This window comes from Molothrus aeneus, chromosome 20, assembly GCF_037042795.1.
Source record: "Molothrus aeneus isolate 106 chromosome 20, BPBGC_Maene_1.0, whole genome shotgun sequence".
Taxonomy (NCBI): Eukaryota; Metazoa; Chordata; class Aves; order Passeriformes; family Icteridae; genus Molothrus; species Molothrus aeneus.
This window is the reverse complement of record NC_089665.1, coordinates 3,273,945-3,295,362: the sequence shown is the minus strand read 5'-3', so window position 1 is coordinate 3,295,362 and position 21,418 is coordinate 3,273,945. Positions and strand designations below refer to the sequence as shown.

Genomic DNA, 21,418 nt, shown 5'->3' with positions numbered 1-21,418 from the left:
GCCAGTGCCTGCACAGGAAAATTTCTTACAGAAAAAAGAAAACATGTGATAGGGATGATCTGTATTCTCTGTCTTTATGTAAGGAACAAGTTGAAAAACATTTCTCAGGTTTTTCACAGATGAGCATCTGTCATCTGTTACACTGCCTGAAGAAATCCGTGCATTGTACCTTGATATTCAGCCTGACCTTCCTGGATTTCTAAGGTCACACTAACCCATGGGAAACTCACCTTCCCCACCTTCACAAAAGCTGATTCTCTCATTCTCAGATCTGGAAATCTTGAAACAACCTGGAATCACACACCTCCAAGACAAGTTTCACTTTCGCGCATTGTAGAAATCCTGCCAACTGTTGTGAAAGTCAGATGATTTTTAGTACAAGAACTTGTGAATAAATTATAGAGAAGTCTGATTCTGTCAGTCCCTTCTGATATTCTGTGTTACTCTAGAAAATGATTTTGACAGATGAGAGAGAAAGGGAAGCATCTTCAGCCTGCACAGCACTAGGGTTCACTTAAAAACCTCCTCAAACCAAAGCAGTGAGGGATATTCAATCAAACCAAAGCAATCATTTCAGTGCAGGAACAGAGCACATGGACATTTATTTCTTGACTGATCCAATGAAGTGGGATTTTGCTCAGGTCAGCTCTACTCTGCCGTGCATTGAAATATTGTCATTAACTGCAGAGAATGTGGGCTGCACCTTGGGAGAACAGTGAGCATTAATAAAACAGCAGCAGGGGGTGAGAGGCAAACCAGCCCAGAACCTCCCTTTGCTGCTGGAAGCCTTCCTCTGCTACTCCAACCCCGTGGCTAAAATTAAAACATATTGATCCAACAATCAACCTCCAGTAGGGATTTAATAACGAGCACTTAAACCCTGTGGTGCAAATAAAATACTCCTCCCCTCCCCACACACCAGCCAGGGGCAGGACAGGTCTCTGTAGCACATGGTCCTGCTGCAGCTCCACACATCCCAAACCCCCCATCTTGGTGCACATCCCAACATCCTTCCCAAATACCTGTGCTGGTGCACCTTCCCACCATCCTTCCCAAATACCCCTCTTGATGCACACCCCAGGGTCCTTCCCAAGCACCCCTCCTGGTGCACATTCTAGTGATGTCCCCAAAATCCCCTCTTGGTGCACATCCCAACAGCCTTCTCCAACATTCCTCCTTGTGCATATCCCAGTGTCCTTCTCAAACACCCTCCTGGTGCACATCCCTACATCCCAGCATCCTTCACAAAGGAAGGGTGACACTCCTGGTGCATATCTCCAGTCCTGGGACAGGGCCAAGCCTAATGCACCATTTGAGATTTCCTGGCAAGTCCCCAGTTTGGAGTTATCACAGCCCAAACCTTCCTCCACTGAGACCAAAACCCATTCCTGCAGTCTGACTTTGGTGGGAAGCTGTTCCAATCATGTGAATGACTCATCTCTAGATTTTTTTTTCTGTTACATTTACACTGGAATTTCTAATGGATGTTGATTTGCATCATCCAGGCTCTGTCACCTGCCCACATCCTTTTCCTCCATCAAGTTATCATTCCTGCCATTCCCTTTTGTTTGCACAGCTCATTCAATTCGACCTTGGAAGGCCCTGAGGGCCTTTGGGCTGAGTCCTGCCCCCAGGCAGCCCAAAGCACCGGTGAGCCTGCTGGATTCAGCCTTGGACAGATGCCCATTCAGCTGGAAGTTCAGTTGGCTCTCAAAAACCCATCCTAGCACCAGTCTGCTCAAAGGAAGAAGCAGACAAAGCCCCAGAGAATCCAGCTATGCTGCTGCAGCTGGTGTAGCCAGAGCTGGGGGGCTGCCAGCCATGCACAGACCCCCGAGTCTCACTGCTAGACCCACTGTGGGACCCCCAAGGATCTGCAGCAATTCCTGGCCTGTGCCTGCTGCAGGCTCCTCCTGCCTTCCCCTTGCAGTTCAGGGGTCCCCTGTCTCGTTAACTTGTGCCCACCCATCCCAAGCTCTTGTGCACCCACAACAGTCCTTCCTCTCACTTCTCCTGTTGAGTTTCCCTGTATGGGCACCCCTCTGGTGAGAACTGTAGGGACACTCCCAGCAGTGACTTCCTCATGGCTCCAGGGAGGACACTGGTCTCCCCTCCTGCCTGTCCCCAGGGCCCATCTCCTCTTCAGTCTCTCTGTGCACACCTGGGAAATGCACAACCCCACTCCAGTCATAGAATCATAGATCCATGGAACAGTTTAGGTTGGAAGAGATCCTAAAACTCACTTCATTGCAATCCCCTGCCATGGGCAGGGACACCTTCCACTAGACCAGGTTGCTCCAAGTCCTGTCCAACCTGTCCTTGAACACTTGCAGGGATGGGGCAGCCACATCTTCCCCACCCTCACAGGGAAGAATTTCTTCCCAATATCTCACCTAACCCAGCCCTCTGCCAGTGGGAAGCCATTCTCCCTTGTCTTGTCACTCCAGGCCCATGTAGATGGTTTCTCTCCATCTTCTTGTCAGCTCCACTCAGGAATTGGAAGGCCACAATTAGGTAACACCAATTAAACAAACACGGCTCTTCTTTTTTCCAGGCTGAAAAATCCCAATTCTCACAGCCTTTCCTCATAGGAAAGGTGTTCCATCCATCACTCTAATCAACCTAGTGATCTCCAGTTCCAGCTGTGCACCCCTCCTCTCCAAGCCAGATTCCTTGGCAGGCTCAGAGCACAAATGCCAGCTGTGACTAAAAGACCAGTGACATTTTCATATGTGTACATGTATATGGAAATTTGCTAGTTTAATTTATAAAAGTGCAAATTCAAAGAGCATTTGCTGAGGGGACTCTTCAAACCAGCTTTTACCAGCACCACTTTATTCTGCCAGGCCAAGGAGGCTGCAAGCATGACAGTCAAGAACTGCAGTTTCTTATTTTGGAAGAACTGCTTGCTTGGTTCTAGTAATTTTTAATTTTAAAATTTTCCTCTCGAGTTTCTCTATCCAGAGTTCTAAGTACCAAAATAATGTAATTATGTAAATCTTAGTGCATCTCACACTCAGGACACTAAATCCTGCCATAAGAACTGGGCAATGAGTCAGGAACCCGACCTCATCAGAAAATTCCACTCTAACAGGATCTGCCATTGGCATCATCTCGATTAAAAAGGTGTTTTGTTACTTTATTGATAAAAAATTTATTCTTGTAACCTTTTAACTCCATCCTGAGAAGCATTTCAGAGAAATGCAGTTCAGCTGTTGGTGAGAAGCACCACAAAAACACCCACAAGAGTGTGATAAACACACAAGGCCACAACATGAATAATGATTAAAATGAAAAGATAACAAGTGCTACATACTCACGGAATGCTTTTCCTCCTGGGTCAGTCACCACAGACCATGACACAACACAGAGATCAGTCCTGCTGCTCCAGCACCACATGTGGTACCTCCAGAGTGCTCACATCAGCAGCAGGCACATCACCCAGCTCCAGGCCAAGGACACTGCTCTGCTGCACAGGCCAGCATCATCCAACACATCCTGGTAGCCTCCTCCATCAAAATGAGGGGCAACAGGCAAGGAAGGTGAACAAAAGTCCACTTATGATTGCAACTGCCAGATAGATTCAAGCTGCCAGACAGATCTAGGAATGACAGCAAAGGTCAAGGAAGAACAAACTCTGAGAGTTGCTGATTCCTTCTTAGGGTTTGTTTTCTCACTGAAGACTGGGACAACCTCAAAAGGGTATGAAGGGAGTGAGGAAAATAATGGAGCACCAGGGAATAAGGGGATGTTCCAATAACCACACATGGCTGCAACCACAAGTCTCTTGTTCCCTGTGAAGGAGGAGCGTGCAGAGCAAAAGTAGAATGGCCAATTCATATTTCATATCCTGCCTCTGCATCCTAAATTCACAAGACACATTCAAACCTGCATGGTCTGAGCTTAAGATTTCTCTTCCCATCCTTTGTTTGGAACAGAAAACACATGGAAATGTGACTTGTGCACAAACCAGCACAGTACTGTCAGTCTGCAGGGAGCAATGTTCCTCTGAACTTGAGACAGAAATAAAAATAGGGGAAAGAAAAAGAGAAAATAACAGAAGAAACTGGTAAAGAGTGGGTAAACACAAGCTTTCCCAGGAAGCACCACTGTGTTCTGCAATCAGAGATGCAACAACGAACCACCAACAAATATCAAACCTCAAATGAACAGCTTGAACAGTTCAAAGTTCAGCTGCTGTGCAAATGTTATCAACTGCTCTCACTGTCTGCAAACCTTCCAACCCCCAAAGCTCTGTGGTGAACTAAGGAGAAGGTGTGTTTTCAATTGTGTTCCTGAACAAAGAAACTTCCTGCTCACCACTGCAAAGCCAGACCTTATGAGCACACAAGAAAATGCAGAATGTAATCCTTTTGTCCAGTTCTCCATCTACTTTTGCCTTAATTTCATGTATTACATGTGGCAGAGAGCTCTCTCTCTAGGAATGAATCAGTCTTAAGGTAGAGGTGGATGGATTAATTTTACTATTGATTGTCCTGTACAAAACAGCTAACAACAATTATCAGCATTTCTCAGGAAGTCATCTACTCATTCCATTAATCTCAAAAAGCATCCATGCCTTGGCCTTCAACATCACCCTCTTCTCTAAGAAGAAAACTAAATTTACAATTTCTCTCATTTTTTCCTTTTCAATCCCTGAAAAGGTGTTACAGGGTTCACAGGTTCCATGCCAGTATTTCAGAAGAAATGAGAAAAACTGGCTGTATGTTAGAGCCTTGTAACAAAGGGCCTTGAAAAACAGGGCTCCTTCCACAGATACCTATGGAAATGCAAATTCTGGGTCTGGAGGTGTTACAAGCTCTCTCCCCCATCCAAGGAAAGTAACAAAGGAAGGGCTTCTGAAGCTTCCAGGCACCAGCACTGGGACTCCTGCTGAGGGGGGGGAGCTTGTGTTGGAGGGAGGATGCCAAGTGCTCCAAGCAGCAGCAGAGGTGAGGCTCATGGCTCCAGTGGCTGGGGCAGAGCAGAGGCAGAAGTGCTGATGAGGTCCTGGGGAAGGCTCTCCCGCGCTTCCTGCATCCGGCGCCGTGCCCGCTGGAAAGCCTCTGCAACACAGAGGTGACAGCAGGCCAGAATGCATGAGACAGCCTCAGGGAAGGGGAGGGATGTGTCTTTTCAGTGAACATCATCTCTCCTGGGGCAGGATCCTACTTTCTATGAATAGGTTACACCTCCAAAGCACCTGTGCTGCTCCACCTGCTGCTCTCTGATTTCTGTCCACAATGGAATCAGAGAGAGCCGGTGCCTTAGTGCCACCAGCTCTGCCCAGTCCAGGCTGTGCCCTCACACAGTGATTATCCCTCCTGCCTGCTCAGAGCTGATGCCTCCTAAATTTTCCAGCTCAGAGCAAAACATTTAACCTCTGCCATGGACTTTGAGAGATCACAGGGTGGGGAACCACTCCCACAGTAATGGATTATCCTGAAATATCCTGCCCACTCTGTAAAAAGGGAGCCAAAGCTCACCAAGACAGAATGACACTGAAGGCCCTACCCAAAACATTGTAGACAGAGCTCTGCTGGCTGAAGCCTCCCAGTCGGTCCAGCACACTCTGCATGCGCTGTCTCAGGGCACTGTTCTCCAGAAAGGCTCTGCACAGAAGCACACCAGCATGTCAGGGCTGCCAAAAGCAGCACAGGAGATGGAGCTGATGGAGCTCACACTCCCTTTGCTGCACTCACCTGGACTGCTGCAGGCAACAGAGTCGGAAGGTGACGCTCCCTGTGGTCTCTGTCCGGAAACCAAAGCGGCTCAAGCGCTTTCCCTGCAGGGATGGCACAGGTTAGAGCAACCCACAGTGAAAACAAACATGTTCCACCAGAGCACAAACTCCTGTGGGCACAGTACTCCCTTCCCTGCAAGGCTGGAAAGAAGGGCACATAGTTCCAGGCTGTGTTAAGGACAGGACCTAAACACTTGCAAGCTGACAATGCAGTGCTGGGGCAGGGTTTCAACAACTGCTTCAGGGCTTGTTCCCACACACAGCTGCCACTAACATCACCCTGCTCATTACACCAGCAGCCACCTCTGCAGCTTACTGAAGAACATGAAGTTTCTACCTGCCTCACACCCATCAGCTTCTTGCTTCAGGAAGCTGTTCCAGGCATAATACAGCCCAAATTCCTCACAGAAACCCAGGAGCAGTCTACAGCTGGTACCAAATGCTGACCTGACAAACACTGTATAGGCAGAGGCAAGAAAAGGCTTTGGCCCATGCTCCCCTACTTCTCTAAGCTGCTCACCCCTCAGAAGGCACAGCTCTGCCTCAGTGTTTGCTCATTCCTCTGTTCAGGATTACAAGACTCACAGAGGAGACATTTCTTTAGTGAGAGGGACAAGACCAGCAGCTCATCCTTGTTCAAATCTGGTCCAGGCTGACCATGGGACACCTGAACACAAGAACAAAATGCACCACATCCTGGCAAGAGGCTACTCTGCAGCTGAGCCCACCTTGAAGGTCGATGGTATCCGGATGTAGGTTAAATCCTCCAGCTCAGGAGATCCCCCAATGAAAAACCTCCTCATTTCAGCAACGGGTCCCAGACCCACGGGACGCCAGGTAGGGATGGTGAGCGTGTGGACACCTGGCCCAGGACAAGAGGACACCTTAGCTGCTGTGACCTGTGATGTATTCAGTCACAGAGGACAGCAAAGGCAGGTGAATACCTGCTGACCAGAAATGGAAACACTGCACAGTATCAGAAATGTTCTAGAAGCATGTTCCCATTGAGTCAGCCCATTCTAGTCACACAGCCAGTGCTGAAAGTACCCTCTGCCCAACAGCAGCATCTCCCCATAACACACAGGGGTCACTCCAGATCCCATGTGGGACACAGGGTTACTGCCATTGTACAGGTGGATGCACAGCATCACCCAGAGCTTTGTCACACCACAGGTTGTGATGGCAGTATCAAAGGATCAAGGGCAGGAGCTCCAGATGTGCCTCACATTCTTCTTTGCTGCACCCCAGACAGCTGACTGCTCCCTTGAGTACACCAAGTCCCTGGGACTGCCTGAATCACTGCCCAAGAGGAACCACTCAACTCATTCTCCCAGACAATTAACACAATTGTCCCAAGGATGCTTTACCTGGAGATGTTGGCAGCACCAAGGACCCATATCCTTCCACACGATACCTCTGCCAGAAATCCAGGGATAGGACCTCAAAGTAGAGAACAGGCCACTGAGGGAGACTGTCTGCAAGATGGGGAGCAGGTCACAGCTTTGGGAAGGAGACTATCAGTGAGAAAAAGAATGCTAAATGCCCAACTCCACTAGTAGGAAGCCAAAGAATCAGAGAATCATTTAGCTTGAAAAAGATCTCCAAAGTCTTTGAGTTTAACCTGTGACCAATCCCCACCTTGTCACTCAGACTAGAGCACTGAGTGCCACCTCCAGTTCTTCCTTGGATACCTCCAGAGATGGGGACTCCATCACCTCCCTGGGCAACCTGACACCCATCACAGGAAGAAATCCCTCCTGGTGTCCAGCCTGAACCTCCCCTGCAGCAGCCTGAGGTTTCCTCTTGTCCTGCCCCTTGCTCTCTGGGAGTAGAGCCCAATCCCCAGGTAGCTCTACCCTCCTGTCAGGGGATTGTAGAGAGTGAAAAGGTCCTCCCCAAGCCTCCTTTTCTCCAGGCTGAGTCTGCCCAGCTCCCTCAGCTATTCCTTGTGCTCCAGACCCTTCCTCCAGTTCTGCTCCCTCTCTGAACACACTCCAGCACCCTTCCACCACAGTCCTTTCTGTATTTCTTCTACAATCACTAACAAAGATTTATGGTTGATTAGTTTCCCCTGTAAAAGCTGAACCCTCAGATTTGAGGCTGAAAACAGAATTATTGAAGATAAAAATTAGGGAAAATTCTTTAAGAGCAAGTCCAGACTGGGCTGTCAATTATCTTTGAGCAGTCAAGACAATCTTTTGTGAATGATCTGAAGTCAAACAGCAGAACCTGTTTATCTCTGACCTTTCCCAGTGTTATTGGGGGAATATTAACTTGGATTCTCCTACATCTCTCCAAGCATTTATTTTTTCCACAGTGAAACAAACTCATTTTGTTTCTTCTAGTCTGAAAATTCATTAGTGTTGGTTGAATACCCAGATCCAAAGTGTACATTGGATTCAAGTGGCAAGGCATGCCACAGTGCTGTCCCCAGCAATTGCATCCACAGAGCAATAGGATTGGTGAAGAAGTAGCAGGAACAGGCAGAAGCTCAGCTTAAAATAGAGCTGAAGTTTCAAAGTGACATGAACTATCTAGGGATTATACAGGTCACTGAGCACGTCTACAAATGTAAGACTCAGCACAGAGTTTTAGCTGTGTATAAAAAAGCTGCCTGGTTCTCCAGCTGCAGCATCCCAGGGCTCTGTGCAGGCACAGCAACACAGCCCTGCACTCCAGGTTTAAAGAGACAAGCCAAGAGCCAAGCAGTTTTCCAACTGGATGAAACTGCCTACAGCCTAGAAACAAGGCAACATCAATGAATCCATAAAAATGCTAATGGATTCCTGGGCAAACACAGGATATGTCCAGGGGCTGGGTGGTGACAGGGTGAACCTTTGTTGAACCAGAAACATTTCCCTCTATCCTTTCATCTCCAACAGGACAGACAGCATGACAGCTACAGTGGGACCAAAGGCTTTCAGAGTAACAAGGAAACACACCTTCATCTTCTTGGGTGTAAAACATGTCCACAGTGAAGGGGTAGCAGAAGTATGCCACATTATCCTAGAAAAAGAACAGGGTGGAGATCAGATTCCTGGAGAATTCATCACCAGCACTGCAGAGGGCATAGAGAGCTGGGAGAAAGGAACTAATGGTAGAAGGCAGGTGATGCTGCCCAAAAAAATTACATCCCACTAACAAACATGGGACTGCAGGATGGACCTGCATACATTCCTTAGTGCCATGTCAATGGAATAGGATGTTGAAAATAATGGAAAAGGGGAGTGACACACCTCAAATGAAAACTCAGTCAATTGCATAACTACAGGGCAGCCTCAAACTTCACAGGAACCAAGCCAAGCAGAGTAACTCCAACAATGGTATTACTAAAATGCTGTAGGATAACTATTTTTGTAATATGAAAACATATAAAATAATTAAAAAGCTGATAAAATTAAAAATCAACGTAGAGTCTCTGCACATTCCTGCCCCAGGCAAGATGGAGCAATGCTTGGTTAACTCAGAGCATTGGAGAACATAAAAATCAAAGCTCCAAAGGCAATCAGTCAGCAAGAATGAATAAAAAAGTGAGATTCCAGAAAATGTTTGGGAGTAGTTTTATTTGATTCAGTTTTATTTGGAGACAGTGAAAGAAATTTGGATCCTTGAAAAAATGACAAGCATAATTAGAATAAAGAGAATCCAATCCCAAACATGCTCTGGTTTTGAAAGGAGCCCCCAACTCAGAACATTTGCTGAATATATCTGTAGTTTGTTACACATGTTCCACTCCAGAAACTGCCTGTTCAAATTGCTCTGCAGGTCTGAAAGTGTCCTTACCCAGCCCACTGCCTTGGTGGCACAGGTCTGTGTCACTCCTGAGAGCTGCTGGAACGGGGAGCTTGACCACTCTGCAGGGGACAGGAGAAGATGAAGGCTTGGGGTGAGGCCAAACTCACAAAGCAGAGCAGCTCAAAGGGGAATGTGATGACTGATGCCTGGGGTAAAAAGTAACATCACCCACCCTGACATTCACAGAATCACAGAATCAGTAAGGTTGGAAAAGCCCTCCAATATGATCAAATCTAACCTGTGACTGATCCCCACCTTGTCTACCAGGCCAGAGCATTGAGTACCACATCCAGCCATTCCTTGGACACCTCCAGGGATGGAACTCCACCACTGCCCTGGGCAGCTCCTTCCAATGCCTGAACACCCTTTCCACAGAGAAATTCTTCCTCATGTGCAACCTGAACCTCCCCTGGTGCAACTTGAGGCTGTTTCCTCTTGTCCTGTTACTTGTCTGGGAGCAAAGCCTGACCCTTACCTGGCTCCACCCTCCTATCAGGGAGCTGTAGAGAGTGAGAAGGTCCCCCCCTAAGCCTCCTCTTCCCCAGGCTCTCTCAGCTGTTCCTCAAATGACTTTTCCCTGTCCTGTTGCAGGCACTGCTCTTTAGAACACCCTGAACTGTCCATGAACCAATTCAGGTCAAGAGAAAAGCAGAGCCTTATCTAAATGTACTGAGTAGCAGAAGTGGTATCTTGACAGATATATCCAGAGAGGGGAGGCAGAGCCATAGCTTTAGGAGAATTAAACATGCAGCAGGATATGCATGAAAGTACTGGGAACCTTATTTATCCATCAAAATTTAATATGTTAATATCAGCACAAAGAATGATGGCAAGCACTGAAATCAGACAAGGTCACTGTGGTGGGGAGCACAGGGAGGCTGCTCCCTGCAAGATAAAGAATAAAGTTTGGACAGACTGGTCACCACCACCTCTACCTCCCAGCCTGAGCTGAGTTCTGCCATTTTAGCTCTGAAGGCCTCTGACTAGATCCCAGCCTCAACATTCATTTTTGCTGACTCCCAGCAGAGCTTGTCTGATGAACCAGCCAAAGCCTGTTTCACCTCTTCAGCTGCTGTGATGTGGCTGGGAATGTGAATACTCACGGTCAGGCAGCTCCAGGAAGAAATGCACATAAAGGTTGTCATACTCATAGCCTTGGGCTGAAACTGAGGAGAGAGAATGAACTTCAGCTGTTTGATTCCATACAAATTCTTCCAGCATTCACTGTAGATTTTTGGGAGAGCCACCACCAATAACCTCAAGGAAAATCAGTTACTGCTGAAAGCTAGGAAAAGCCTTCAAAGTAACAGGAGATAACCCACAGAGAAGATTCCTCCTCCAGACTAGCCCTGTCTCTGTTTCACTAACCAGATGAGGGAGTTCACACATTTAATTGGTTTCTTTGGGAAATTAATAGATATTATAGCAATCTGCTCTCCTTTTTTCAGATCTATGCTTTCTTAGAACAGCTACAGCATTTGTAACCTTCAACTTGTAAATGCCTCTCAAGGGATTGGTCTACAGGAAACAGGGAGGAGAAGGAGGAAGTAAAGGATTCTAGGGCCTCTTGAATCTAGGGACTCAAAAATCCTTGGATCATACCCTCAGCCATCCCAGCACACCCACACTGGCTCTGTTTAGAATAAGAACTCACCTATTTCTCCATTCACGACAAGTCTCAAAGTACCAGGAAGAGGCTGGAAAAATTAGCAGATAAAAAAGATAAAGAGCTCACCAACCACTGGTGAAACCTCAACAATTCCTTCCCAACAGCATCTCACACAGGTATTTCACAGGTTTTTGGACATGAATGATTTACTGCTCTGGCCAGGGAGGAGGCATGATTTGTCCTATCCCTTCCAGAAGTGAACAGTCCCTCTGGAAAGAGGCTCTAAAGAGACCAAACCCCCCAAAGCCCAGCCTGCAGGAATTTACTGTTCTGTAAACAGGTCTCTTATAGATGCCAAGATTGATATAACACACAGTGAGAAGTCACTTGCAGAAATCACAGTCCTGCTTCTGTCATGTTCCTGCATTTGACCAAGGTGAGGGAGCAGGGGGAAGCACTGAGACACTCTATCGAAGTACTGGAAAGCACATCTTTCACTGTTTTGCATTGTATTTCACTGATTTGTATTCATTGTATTGTCAAACAATATTTGAGCAAAAAAAAAGATTGCAGTTTAGATAATTCAGTGAGAATGGAAACTGCATGAGTCAGAGTCTGAGGGGCTGTTTATTTCCACAAAGTGGCACATAGAGCTGTTTAATACTGAAGAAGTTAACAGCAACCACTGTCCCTGAAGGCACAAACCCTCCTTCCTTCTCAAAGTACTAGAATCACAGGCCTTGAGGCACTGCACAGCCTCACAGAGACCGCAGTGTTCAGCAGGCCCTGAACGGGCAGGATGGATCTCTGCAGACCCCAAATCCTCTGCCACTTGTCCCTTCTGACCCAGTTTTCTGCTTGAAGCCACAAGGTAAAAGCTGCCAACCCCCCTCCAGAGCAAAACAGTCTTTGGAGACTGTGCTGCAAGTGCAAACTGCGTGAGCCAGGTCACCAGACCCCCAAAGACACAGAGCTCCAGTCCCTGCCAGTGCCTCTGGAACTCACCATTTCAAAGTCTGAGCCCACGAGCCCACTGAGGTAATCCCTGTGCCGCCCGTACAGCTGGGAACACACACAACAACAACAACAACAACAAAAAAGAGTGGCACTTTGATTATATCTGCTGTTATGTACTGCAAAACTTAAACTGTGTATAATTTAAACTCAAGTCATTACCAGGCTTAGCATATGCGGGGTTGTTACAACAAATATGGAGAATATAAGTATCTAATAGAACACTGATGCATAACTGCTAACACTGCACAGAACTTCAGCTTTGGTTCTCCTAGGTCAGTTTTAAGGGAAAAGAAGCTCTGAAGAATCAGATCTTAAATGATATCTGAAAAACACAGGTACAAACTATTCCAAGGAAATGGCCAGGCAGAGATCAGTGTAGTGAAATCATTATTTCCTTGGTGACCACAAAACCAGTAAGGAAATGCACAAGTAAAAATCTAAACCAAAAAGTACTTTCATAAACTGTCAGGAGACAAAAAGGCAATTCAGAAAAATCGAGATGTGAAATGGCATCCCAATATCCTGGGACATTACAGGTAACAAGACATCATTTAATAAATATACAGGCAGCAAGAGGAAGATTAAGGAAAGGGTTTGCCCACTGCTCGAAAGGGAAGGAAAAACACTGGAAGGTGACACTAGGAAGGCATGGAGTTGGGTGGGGTCTTGCATCAGTTCTCACTCCTTAAAGCACTGCAGCCAGAGGCAGGACAACTACAGACAAGGTCTCTTTAAGGGATGAAGCAGAGAGTATTTGCTGTAGTCCTCAGATCCCTGAGCATGATGAGGCTCAGGGCAGTGACATTTTGTCCCTTCAGGTATGCAGAGCACCAGCAGTTCCATCTCCGTGATGATCTGAGCTGCCTCTGTTACTCAGAATTAGTGAATATGCTCTATGGCCAGTACTTACTTCTCTGAACACACGCCGCTCACGCTCCTCCTCCTCTGGCTGCACCTGGGCAGATGCATTCTCAATGGTGTATTCCCACACCTCTCGCTTCTCTCCACCCAGCTCGATCCTGCAGAGCCCCAGAACACATGGGAAAAACTCCCCCATTATGCAGAGAATAGGCACAGGGATCAATGGGGCCCTCCTGAGCCAGCAGTGTCCCCTCTACCCAGCCTGTGCAGTGACACAAGGGCACTCACAGCCCTCTCCTCACTCCCAGGTACCTGCCAGCATCATTCCCTCAAAATGGAAGACTTGCTTGCATCCACCACATGCATAACGTAATTTTACAAGGGATATAGTGATAGAACAAGGGGGAATGGCTTTAAACTGACAGAGGGCAGGGTTAGATGGGTATTAGGAAGAAATTCTTCCCTCTGAGGATGGGCAGGCCCTGGCACAGGTTGCCCAGAGCAGCTGTGGCTGCCCCATCTCTGCAAGTGCCCAAGGCCAGGTTGGACAGGGCTTGGAGCAGCCTGGGCTAGGGGAAAGTGTCCCTGCCCATGGCAGGGGGTGGAATGAGATAGGCTTTAAGGTCCCATCCAACCCAAACCATTCCATGATAACCTGCATCCCCAGAGATTTGCCCCAAAGCCCCACACAGCACACACACAGTGATACTGAGCGTAAGCACACAATAATATTTCTCTAGAAATCTCTGAAATAAATGAAATATTTCTCAATTTAAGTGCTGATCCCCTGCCCAAAGGGTGAGCAGGAAACAGCCATTTCAGCCCCCAGTCCCAGGAGAGGTCCCAGCCCTGCTCCACTCACCGGTAAGCTCCTTTGGTGCCAGTGAAGTCAGGCTTCACTGTGATCACCCCATTGCCATCCACCTTGATTGTGCAAAGCACATTTTCGTACTCCCTCTGACCAAGCCTGAAGGAGGACACCAGGAAAACACAGTCTGAACAGAGAACACGGACACTCTCTTGCTCTGGAACACCAGAGCTGGTAAAGGAACTTGGGGGTACAGAAGGGAACACATACACACTTTCCTACATTGGTTTAGAAGCATTTTGGATGCACACACTCAGCTACCTCCCAACTGAAGAAAAAGGAAGAAAGAAATTGCAGCCCACATTACTGAGCTCTTGGAATTCTCCCCCCTTAACTAATGAAAGAAACAGGAGTTTTGAGTAAGGAGGAAAGATTTGGAATGGATTTTCTTTTGGAAAATTATGATCACTTCAGGATTTTACTTACTTCCCATAAGGTCCCAAATCCCCCATGATGTACATGGTCTGGACAGGTGTGTTAATAACATGATTGTTCTTTATAAACTCTTCTGAAGGCTCCCAGGTGATGATTTTTGACTTCAGAGAACTTGCTTCTCTGTCAACATGAGAACAGCACCAGTCACAGCTCACCTCAAACCCACCATGATGAGGAGTCACAGAGCTGGATTACATGTGTGATACAGCACAAGCCACCAGCACCCACAGACCAGGCACAATGAAACCTGCATGAACAAGCTCCAAGCCCAAGTTTGAACTCACACAGGCCTACGGTCCTGTCTTCTCCTCCTCACATTGGCCATCCTCTCGACCAGATACGATGGCTCTTCGTGATCCAAGTCAGTTACCTTCTGGCAGAGCTGGAACAACAGACAGGAACTAGCTTAACTGGATATCTTTCCCAAACACAGCTCTCCTCTTAGAGGAGGGAACAGATATGCACACAACCATGTGCAAGGACAACTTGCTAAATGACTGCAGAATTCCTTCACTTTTCTGGTGACAAAATACAGCTCACTCCACCCAGGAAGCTTCCTATAGAGCAGTGCTCCTACAGAGCCAAATCCCTCTGGCTGTCCTGACCATCACTCTGAACCAAGGGCATCCCACCCCAGGTCTGGGGCACCAGGGGAAATTGCTTTGCAGCAGTGTGTTTTCCTGCACTCAGGGTATCTGCCCAGCTGAGAACCAAGAAATGCTCCCTCTGCAGTAGGACTGGAAGTTGTGACAGACACAGAGTAACTAAGAGCTGGTACCTCCTCTAGGTTGGTGAATCGGTCATGGTCGGTGTAGGTGAAGATGCGACTGTTCTTCCGACCTCCAGCCTTCTCCAGTTTCCGGATCTCCTCATGGTACTGCCAGTCCAGGGGAGTCTGGCAGGCTGACTCATTCAGGTACAGATCCACCTCAAACTGACAGCACCACAGGTAAAGCACAAACAGCTGCCTTTCAACAGCTTTGGAAAAGCCACAAACGTTTTTCAGCTTTTTTCCAAAGCCACACCAGAGACAAGACACTTTGGGAATACCAGCAAATAACCAAGCTCCAGAGCAGCTCCAACACTGCTCAGGCATGTGGCAGCCAGCAGCACCACTGATGCCCACCTGGAAAGCTTTGGGCACTGTAGCTCGCCCTGAAACAAGGAACCCCACAGTGAGGTGCACAAAAAGGGGTGTCAGGAAGCTCCCCCAAGCCTGGTTAGTTCTGGACAGGACAGGAGACACATAGAGCTCCTGGAGCAGGTTCAGGAGAGGGTGACAAAGTTCATCATGAACAGCTTTCTTACAATGAAAAGCTGAGGGAGCTGGGGCTGTTCAGCCTCGAGAAGAGACATTGAGAGGGTACCTCATCCCTGTCTGTCAGTGTCTGCAAGGAGGGGACAGAGCATGGATGAGGCTCTGCTCCTTGGGGACCAGAAATAGGACAAGTGGAACGGGCAGGAACTGATGCCCAGAAAGTTCCACCTTAACACAAGGAAGAACTTCTTCCCTGTGCCGTTACCAAGCTCTGACCAGGCTGCCCAGAGAGGGCGTGGAATCTTCCTCACTAGAGGTATTTCAAAGCCACAGTTCAGGACACAAGCCTGAGCAGCGTGCTCTGGGGTCCCTGCCTGAGCAGGGGAGTCAGACTGGATATCCCCGTGATCCCCTCCGATCTGACCCATTCCGCGAAGTCCCTCCCGCCCCTCTCTCCGTGCACCCACCTGGCTGAAGAGCTTCTCCTGCCACCCCACCTCGACCTCCTCCTCCTCGTCCTCCGGGGGTCGCTGGGCGCCTGCGCGAGAGCCCGCGGTAACCCGCAGCGGCACCGCTCCCGCATCGGCGGCGCGGTCGGCCCGGCCCGGCCGCTCGGGGCCGGCGAGCGGCGGCACCCGCGGCAGGAGAGGCCCGGCCGGCGCGACCCGCTGGATACGGACCCTGCGGGGAAGGAGCGGAGCGTCAGGGTTGTGCGGGCCGGCGGAGCCGGGCCGGGGCCGGGCAGGCGCTCACCGTAGGCGCAGGTTGCGGATGGGGTCCCGGGAGCGGTACACGGCGCTACCCCCGCTCCGCGCCGCGCCCGCCATGGCCGCGCTCCGGGAAACCGGCGTGCACGGGCGGGCAGCGCCCCCGCGCGGCCGGAGCCTCCCGCACAGCCGGGCCCGCTCCGCGCACGGAGCCCGCAAAGCTGCGCGTGATGAGATCGTCTGTGTGAGGGAGGGTCGTACACATCACTCTGTGTGAGGAGGGGTCCTACAAACGCTCCTATGTGAGGGAGGGTCGCACACATCACTCTGTGTGAGGGCTGCCGGCCCCTGGGGTGATTCCCCACAACCTCCGTGTAAAGGAGGATCCCACACACCCTTCTGTGCGAAGGGGGTCCCACACACCCCTGCAGGTGAGGGAGGGTTCCACACACCCCTCCGTGAGAGGGAGGGTCCCACATGCCTCTTCATGTGAGGGGGGTCCCACACACCACACTGTGTGTGAGAGGTGGTCCCGCACAACCTTCCCTGTGAGGGGTGGTCCCACACACCACTCTGGGTAATGGAAAGTCCCACACACCCCTCCGTGTGAGGGTCCCGGCCCCTGGGAGCAATTCCCCAGCCTCTGTCTGAGGGAGGGTCCCACACATCACTCTGGGTAATGGAGGGTCCCACCCACCCTTCCCTGTGAGGGAGGGTCCCACACACCCCTCTGTGTGAGGGCTCCCGGCCCCTGGGTGATTCCCCACAGCCTCTGTTTGAGGGTCCTCACGACCCCCATAGGGACATCTCCATGTCCTTCTGTGTGAGGGTCCCCACAGCCCCTCAGGGGGTCCCAGGGCCTCCAGAGAAGGGTCTCCTGTATCTCTCCATGTGAGGGACACACAGCCTGTCTGTGAAGGGGGATCCACCACATCCCTCCACAGGAGGCCCCAGGACAAAGCCCCCCAAACCAACAGCCCCATGGAAATGCTGAGGGACCTCAGCAATCCAAGCTCCAGGCCCACACCTGTGTGTAAGGAGCCACCTGAACCTGCCGCTCTCTGGGGTATTTCTGACCTCCTTCCTAGTCTGTCCCTGGATCTTCATGGGCACCAAAGTACCCTCATGCTGTTCCCAATTTTAGGAGCTCTCTAAACACAGACACAGTCTGTTTTGAGAAAGAAGGCATTGTTTCTTCTCTGCAGGGTGCAGAGTGATTTCCACCAAGCACGCTGAGGCATAAAAAGTTATCCATGTGCACCAGGTGTATAAAATGAATACTACTTAATATCAGACAGGTAAACACAATATCTGTCAAAAAGACATTAGTAATAAAATCTATACACCTTTTTGGCTTTGTGTTGAAGCTTCATGGATCAGGAATATACATGTTTGTATTTCCCAGTCTCAAATATTCCTGTCCCACTGGAATCCCATATCCCATTCATGTTTTCCTTGCTGTTTGCATCCTTTTGTCCCTTAAGAAATCATCCCTTCTGTGAGTAGCCTTTAATTAGTCTGACTTGCAAACATAAAGAAATGGTGTCAGAAGAAGCCCTTTCCCCCTCTATAAAAATTTTAAAAGCTTTTGGGATTAGTTTATTTCAAAGCTATTTGTCATGAGAAACAAAAATGCATGAGGGCACCTCTCATACTTTTAGCTGCAGTAGTGGTAGCTTCTGGGGGTTTTACCCTTCCTTTCTGTTTGGATTCAGTTACTTTACTGCTGTGAAATAAACTCTTCCATTGAAATCTGTGTGTTGACAACAGGAATTTATCACAATTCTGTCTGCAAATGGCATTGGAAAACAGCCACTATATTAAAAAAAACACACACAAAACCAAAACAACAACAACAACAAACCAAGCAAACAACAACAACAACAAAAAAACCCACACACAAAAAAAACTGAACCCAAAAAACAGTGAGGAGGAAATAATAAATCTTAAGCAAGTTTTTCTTGATAAGGAAAGAGGATGAATGGAGTCTGCCTCTGTTCAGTGGTGCTGAGCAATAAGCAAACAGGCAATGGGCAGAAGTCAATGCACATGAAGTTACACCTACAAATGAGGCAGAACTTTACTGTGTGAACCACCAAGCACTGAACAGGTTGCTCAGAAGAGGATGTGGAGTGTCCCTCACTGGAGATATTCCAGAACCCTCTGGATGCAATCCTAAGCAATGTGGACTGTGGACAACCAGGCCTGAACATGTTTCACCTCAGATATTCGGACTGTTAAAACAGGAAAGTTCTGATGGAAAGTGAGGATCCTGCAGAGGTGGGGCAGCGCTGTTCTGAGCCAACTTCCTGCTCTGCCTTGAGAGTCATGCTCAGTCCCCACCCCAAGTCACTACCTGGAGAAAGGCTGTGCATGCACCAACGAAACAGGTGGAAAATCTAGTTTGCATAAGAGGCAGGCACACAGGTGAATTATAAAAGGAAGTGGATCTCCTCTCCTTCCCCTCCCCACTCTGTCTCGCACCTTCCTCTCCTTCTGTGTCTCTTCTTTGTCTCTCAGCCCCAGATCTGGACATGCTGTGTGGCAGGACCAACACAAGATCTACAGACTGGTGATATTCTTTTTCCTCCCTCTCTCTCTATTCTGTGCCTGTATTTCCCCATCTGACAGGGCAGGGAGGCACAGTCCTGAGGGTGAGCAAGGTCTGGTCTCCTCACTCAAAGCCAAGGGATCAATGCAGAAGTCCTCTGCAGCAGACCTGTGTACCCTGTGCAGCTGCCAGTGCTGGAGCAATGTGGATCATCTCATCCAAGGTGCTGCAAAGCCCAGGCATGGAGAACATCTCCTCCAGAGAGCACTGCAGACCGTGGCAGTGCTGAGTGCTCCTTCAGCAGGGCTGGCTTAGCACTGGGACGCGCCCAGTCCAGCCTTGACAGACCCAGGTGGTGCTGCAACACCAGCCCTTCCCTCTGCCTTCTCTTTGGGTCGCCTGGGCAGCCCAGCAGGGGACTGAGGTGGTGTTTTCTGTGGGGCTGGGAAGAGCACGGTGGTGGGAGCTCTGGCTTGGCCAGCTTTGGCTGCTGCGCATCTGCCACACCCACTGGGACTCAGAGGTGTGGTGGGATGGAGGGCCCTGCTCCTCAGTGATGTCCTGTGGTTTCTTCCATGCATCTGGCAACCACAGAGTCTCCAGGGCCCTCTCACCACAAGAGCAAGCCCTCACGCTGTCAGCACCTTCTATATAACCAGCTATAGCTTAATTATGACAAGTGGAGTAGGTAGCAGAGTGTTTGAGCACTAAATAATTGTCTAAATTTTCACATAAATAATAATTTAAACCATTTTCTACACTATCATTTAACTAATCTTCAAACCATGGTCAAATCCCTGTATAACAAATATTCAATTCTTGATTGCTCACTATTTGATTACTCTCTCATTTTCATGCAGTCATTGATTAATTACCATTAGATCATCATTTGGTCACTAATAAAATGCTTTTAGTCAGCCCCATATCAATGACTTTTCATAATAATTTCCTTGTGACACACATACATTCACAGATACATTTCCCTTTACACAGTCACAATCAGATACAGCAAGTGACACTGTGACCAATCATAGCAGCATGACAAATGGAGGGACTGTCACACATAATGGTATTGATGTAAATACAGATGAAGACAAGGTTACAGAGGTGCTACAGACCCCAGTCCAGGTATGGTTACACTGCCAGCAAGTGTGACTGGATGAATGCTGGGATCCCATTTCCTTATCCCTCACTGGCTGTGAGGGTTCTGTGGGCCGGGGCCACGGTGTTCCCTAAATGCTAGGGCTCCTGAGATTCCCAGGAACACCTCTGCTTTGGGGCCAGAGGAGTGTGATTCTTTCCTGGCATATCTCCTGCCCCACAAGGTGTTTCAGGTTGTAAAGAAATCAGAATGCCATCTCTGATGGGGTTAATTCCACCTCCCTGCCAAAATGCAGAGCAGAAGGGGGGATCTTGAAGCTTCCAGGCTTTCTGCTGCAGGGTCAAGACTTGAGAAACATTGCCAAGATGGCTTTGCTTGAAATTTTTCCCTCACTTCAAGCTCCTGTGCAGGCACTGGAAAGGCAATGGCAGGAGCCCATAGCCCCTGCTAGTTCTAGCACCTTCTTCTTGCCAGCCAGGAAAGTGCCTCTCAGCTGAGAGCATGAGTAGGACCCCATGTTATAACTTCTGAGTCTTTATAAGAACTGTAAAGCTACTCTGAATTAAATAAGCAGCACTGTTGGCACTTGGTGCTTTTTCCATGCTAAAGCCTCTCTCAGTTGGGAATGTGCTTCACTGCCTGTGGCCTATGCCCTTGCTCAGCAGCACTCATACAGCAACAAAACACCCATCTCCTCCTGCTGTGTTTTTTGAGTCCATGGGTTGTAAATTCTTTACAGAAATGCACTGCCAGCTGTCTTAGGATATAGGGAAAAAACCAGGATGCTTTCTTCCTTGTTTCCTGGCTCCTCCTTTTTCTGGACTTCAAATAAAATTCTCCACTATCAGAATTACTTGAAAGTTTTAAACTCTTTTCAAATAGTTGGTGAGGTTTGCAGGTGATGGACTGATTCCAGAGTGAGACCCCAATAAAATTACAGGTGAGTAACAATAACACCCTGAAAATTGGCCACTGCAGCCTTATTCCAAAGTTATAACAGGGTCTGTACAGTATGATCTGTGATATCCTCCTATTTTCTTTTTTTTCAAGATGGGCAGAAATTTCTGTCAAGAATAAAAAACTTGAGACTTTCCATTTCTCCAGCAGTTTTGGGGCCCTGTGCAGTGCAAGGTCTCAGCATCTAAAATATCTGTGCAAGAATGGCTGGTGCCTTGGGCACTGTGTGGCTTATTTCTACAGTGGGTGCTGAAGGCACTGGCTGCTCCCATGGGTTTCACTGTCCTCCAGCAGCTGGAAGGAGAATAATTAATTTGAAGTTCACTTGGAAGAAATCTCCAGCTGCAGAAAGTGCATGGGGCTCAGCCCAATGCTAGTGTGGGGCAGGGACTGATGAAGGTTTTACATTCATTGTCTTGTTTTTCAGAGGTGGCTGCTACCCAGTCACATGAGGTGCTGAAGATGGGCAGTGAAGCCTAGGGTGAAGAAGGACCAAGAGATGCTGCAAGGTCCAT

At 48.6% G+C, this 21,418-nt stretch overlaps 1 protein-coding gene across 1 annotated transcript; it reads right to left on the bottom strand.

Moving 5' to 3' along the window:
- Positions 1–4,461: 4,461 nt before the first annotated feature.
- On the bottom strand, positions 4,462–15,214 carry MKS1 (MKS transition zone complex subunit 1). The gene is made up of 15 exons (XM_066563633.1): positions 15,107–15,214; positions 14,613–14,710; positions 14,320–14,448; positions 13,888–13,992; positions 13,075–13,183; positions 12,153–12,209; positions 11,193–11,235; positions 10,642–10,704; positions 9,527–9,597; positions 8,686–8,749; positions 7,111–7,218; positions 6,472–6,605; positions 5,703–5,785; positions 5,515–5,612; positions 4,462–5,066 (listed from the first exon to the last, which is right to left on the bottom strand). Exons 2-15 carry the CDS (start codon positions 14,651–14,653, stop codon positions 4,960–4,962), a joined length of 1,212 nt encoding a protein of 403 aa, XP_066419730.1. The 5' UTR covers positions 14,654–14,710; positions 15,107–15,214; the 3' UTR covers positions 4,462–4,959.
- Between the last annotated feature and the right edge of the window lie 6,204 nt (positions 15,215–21,418).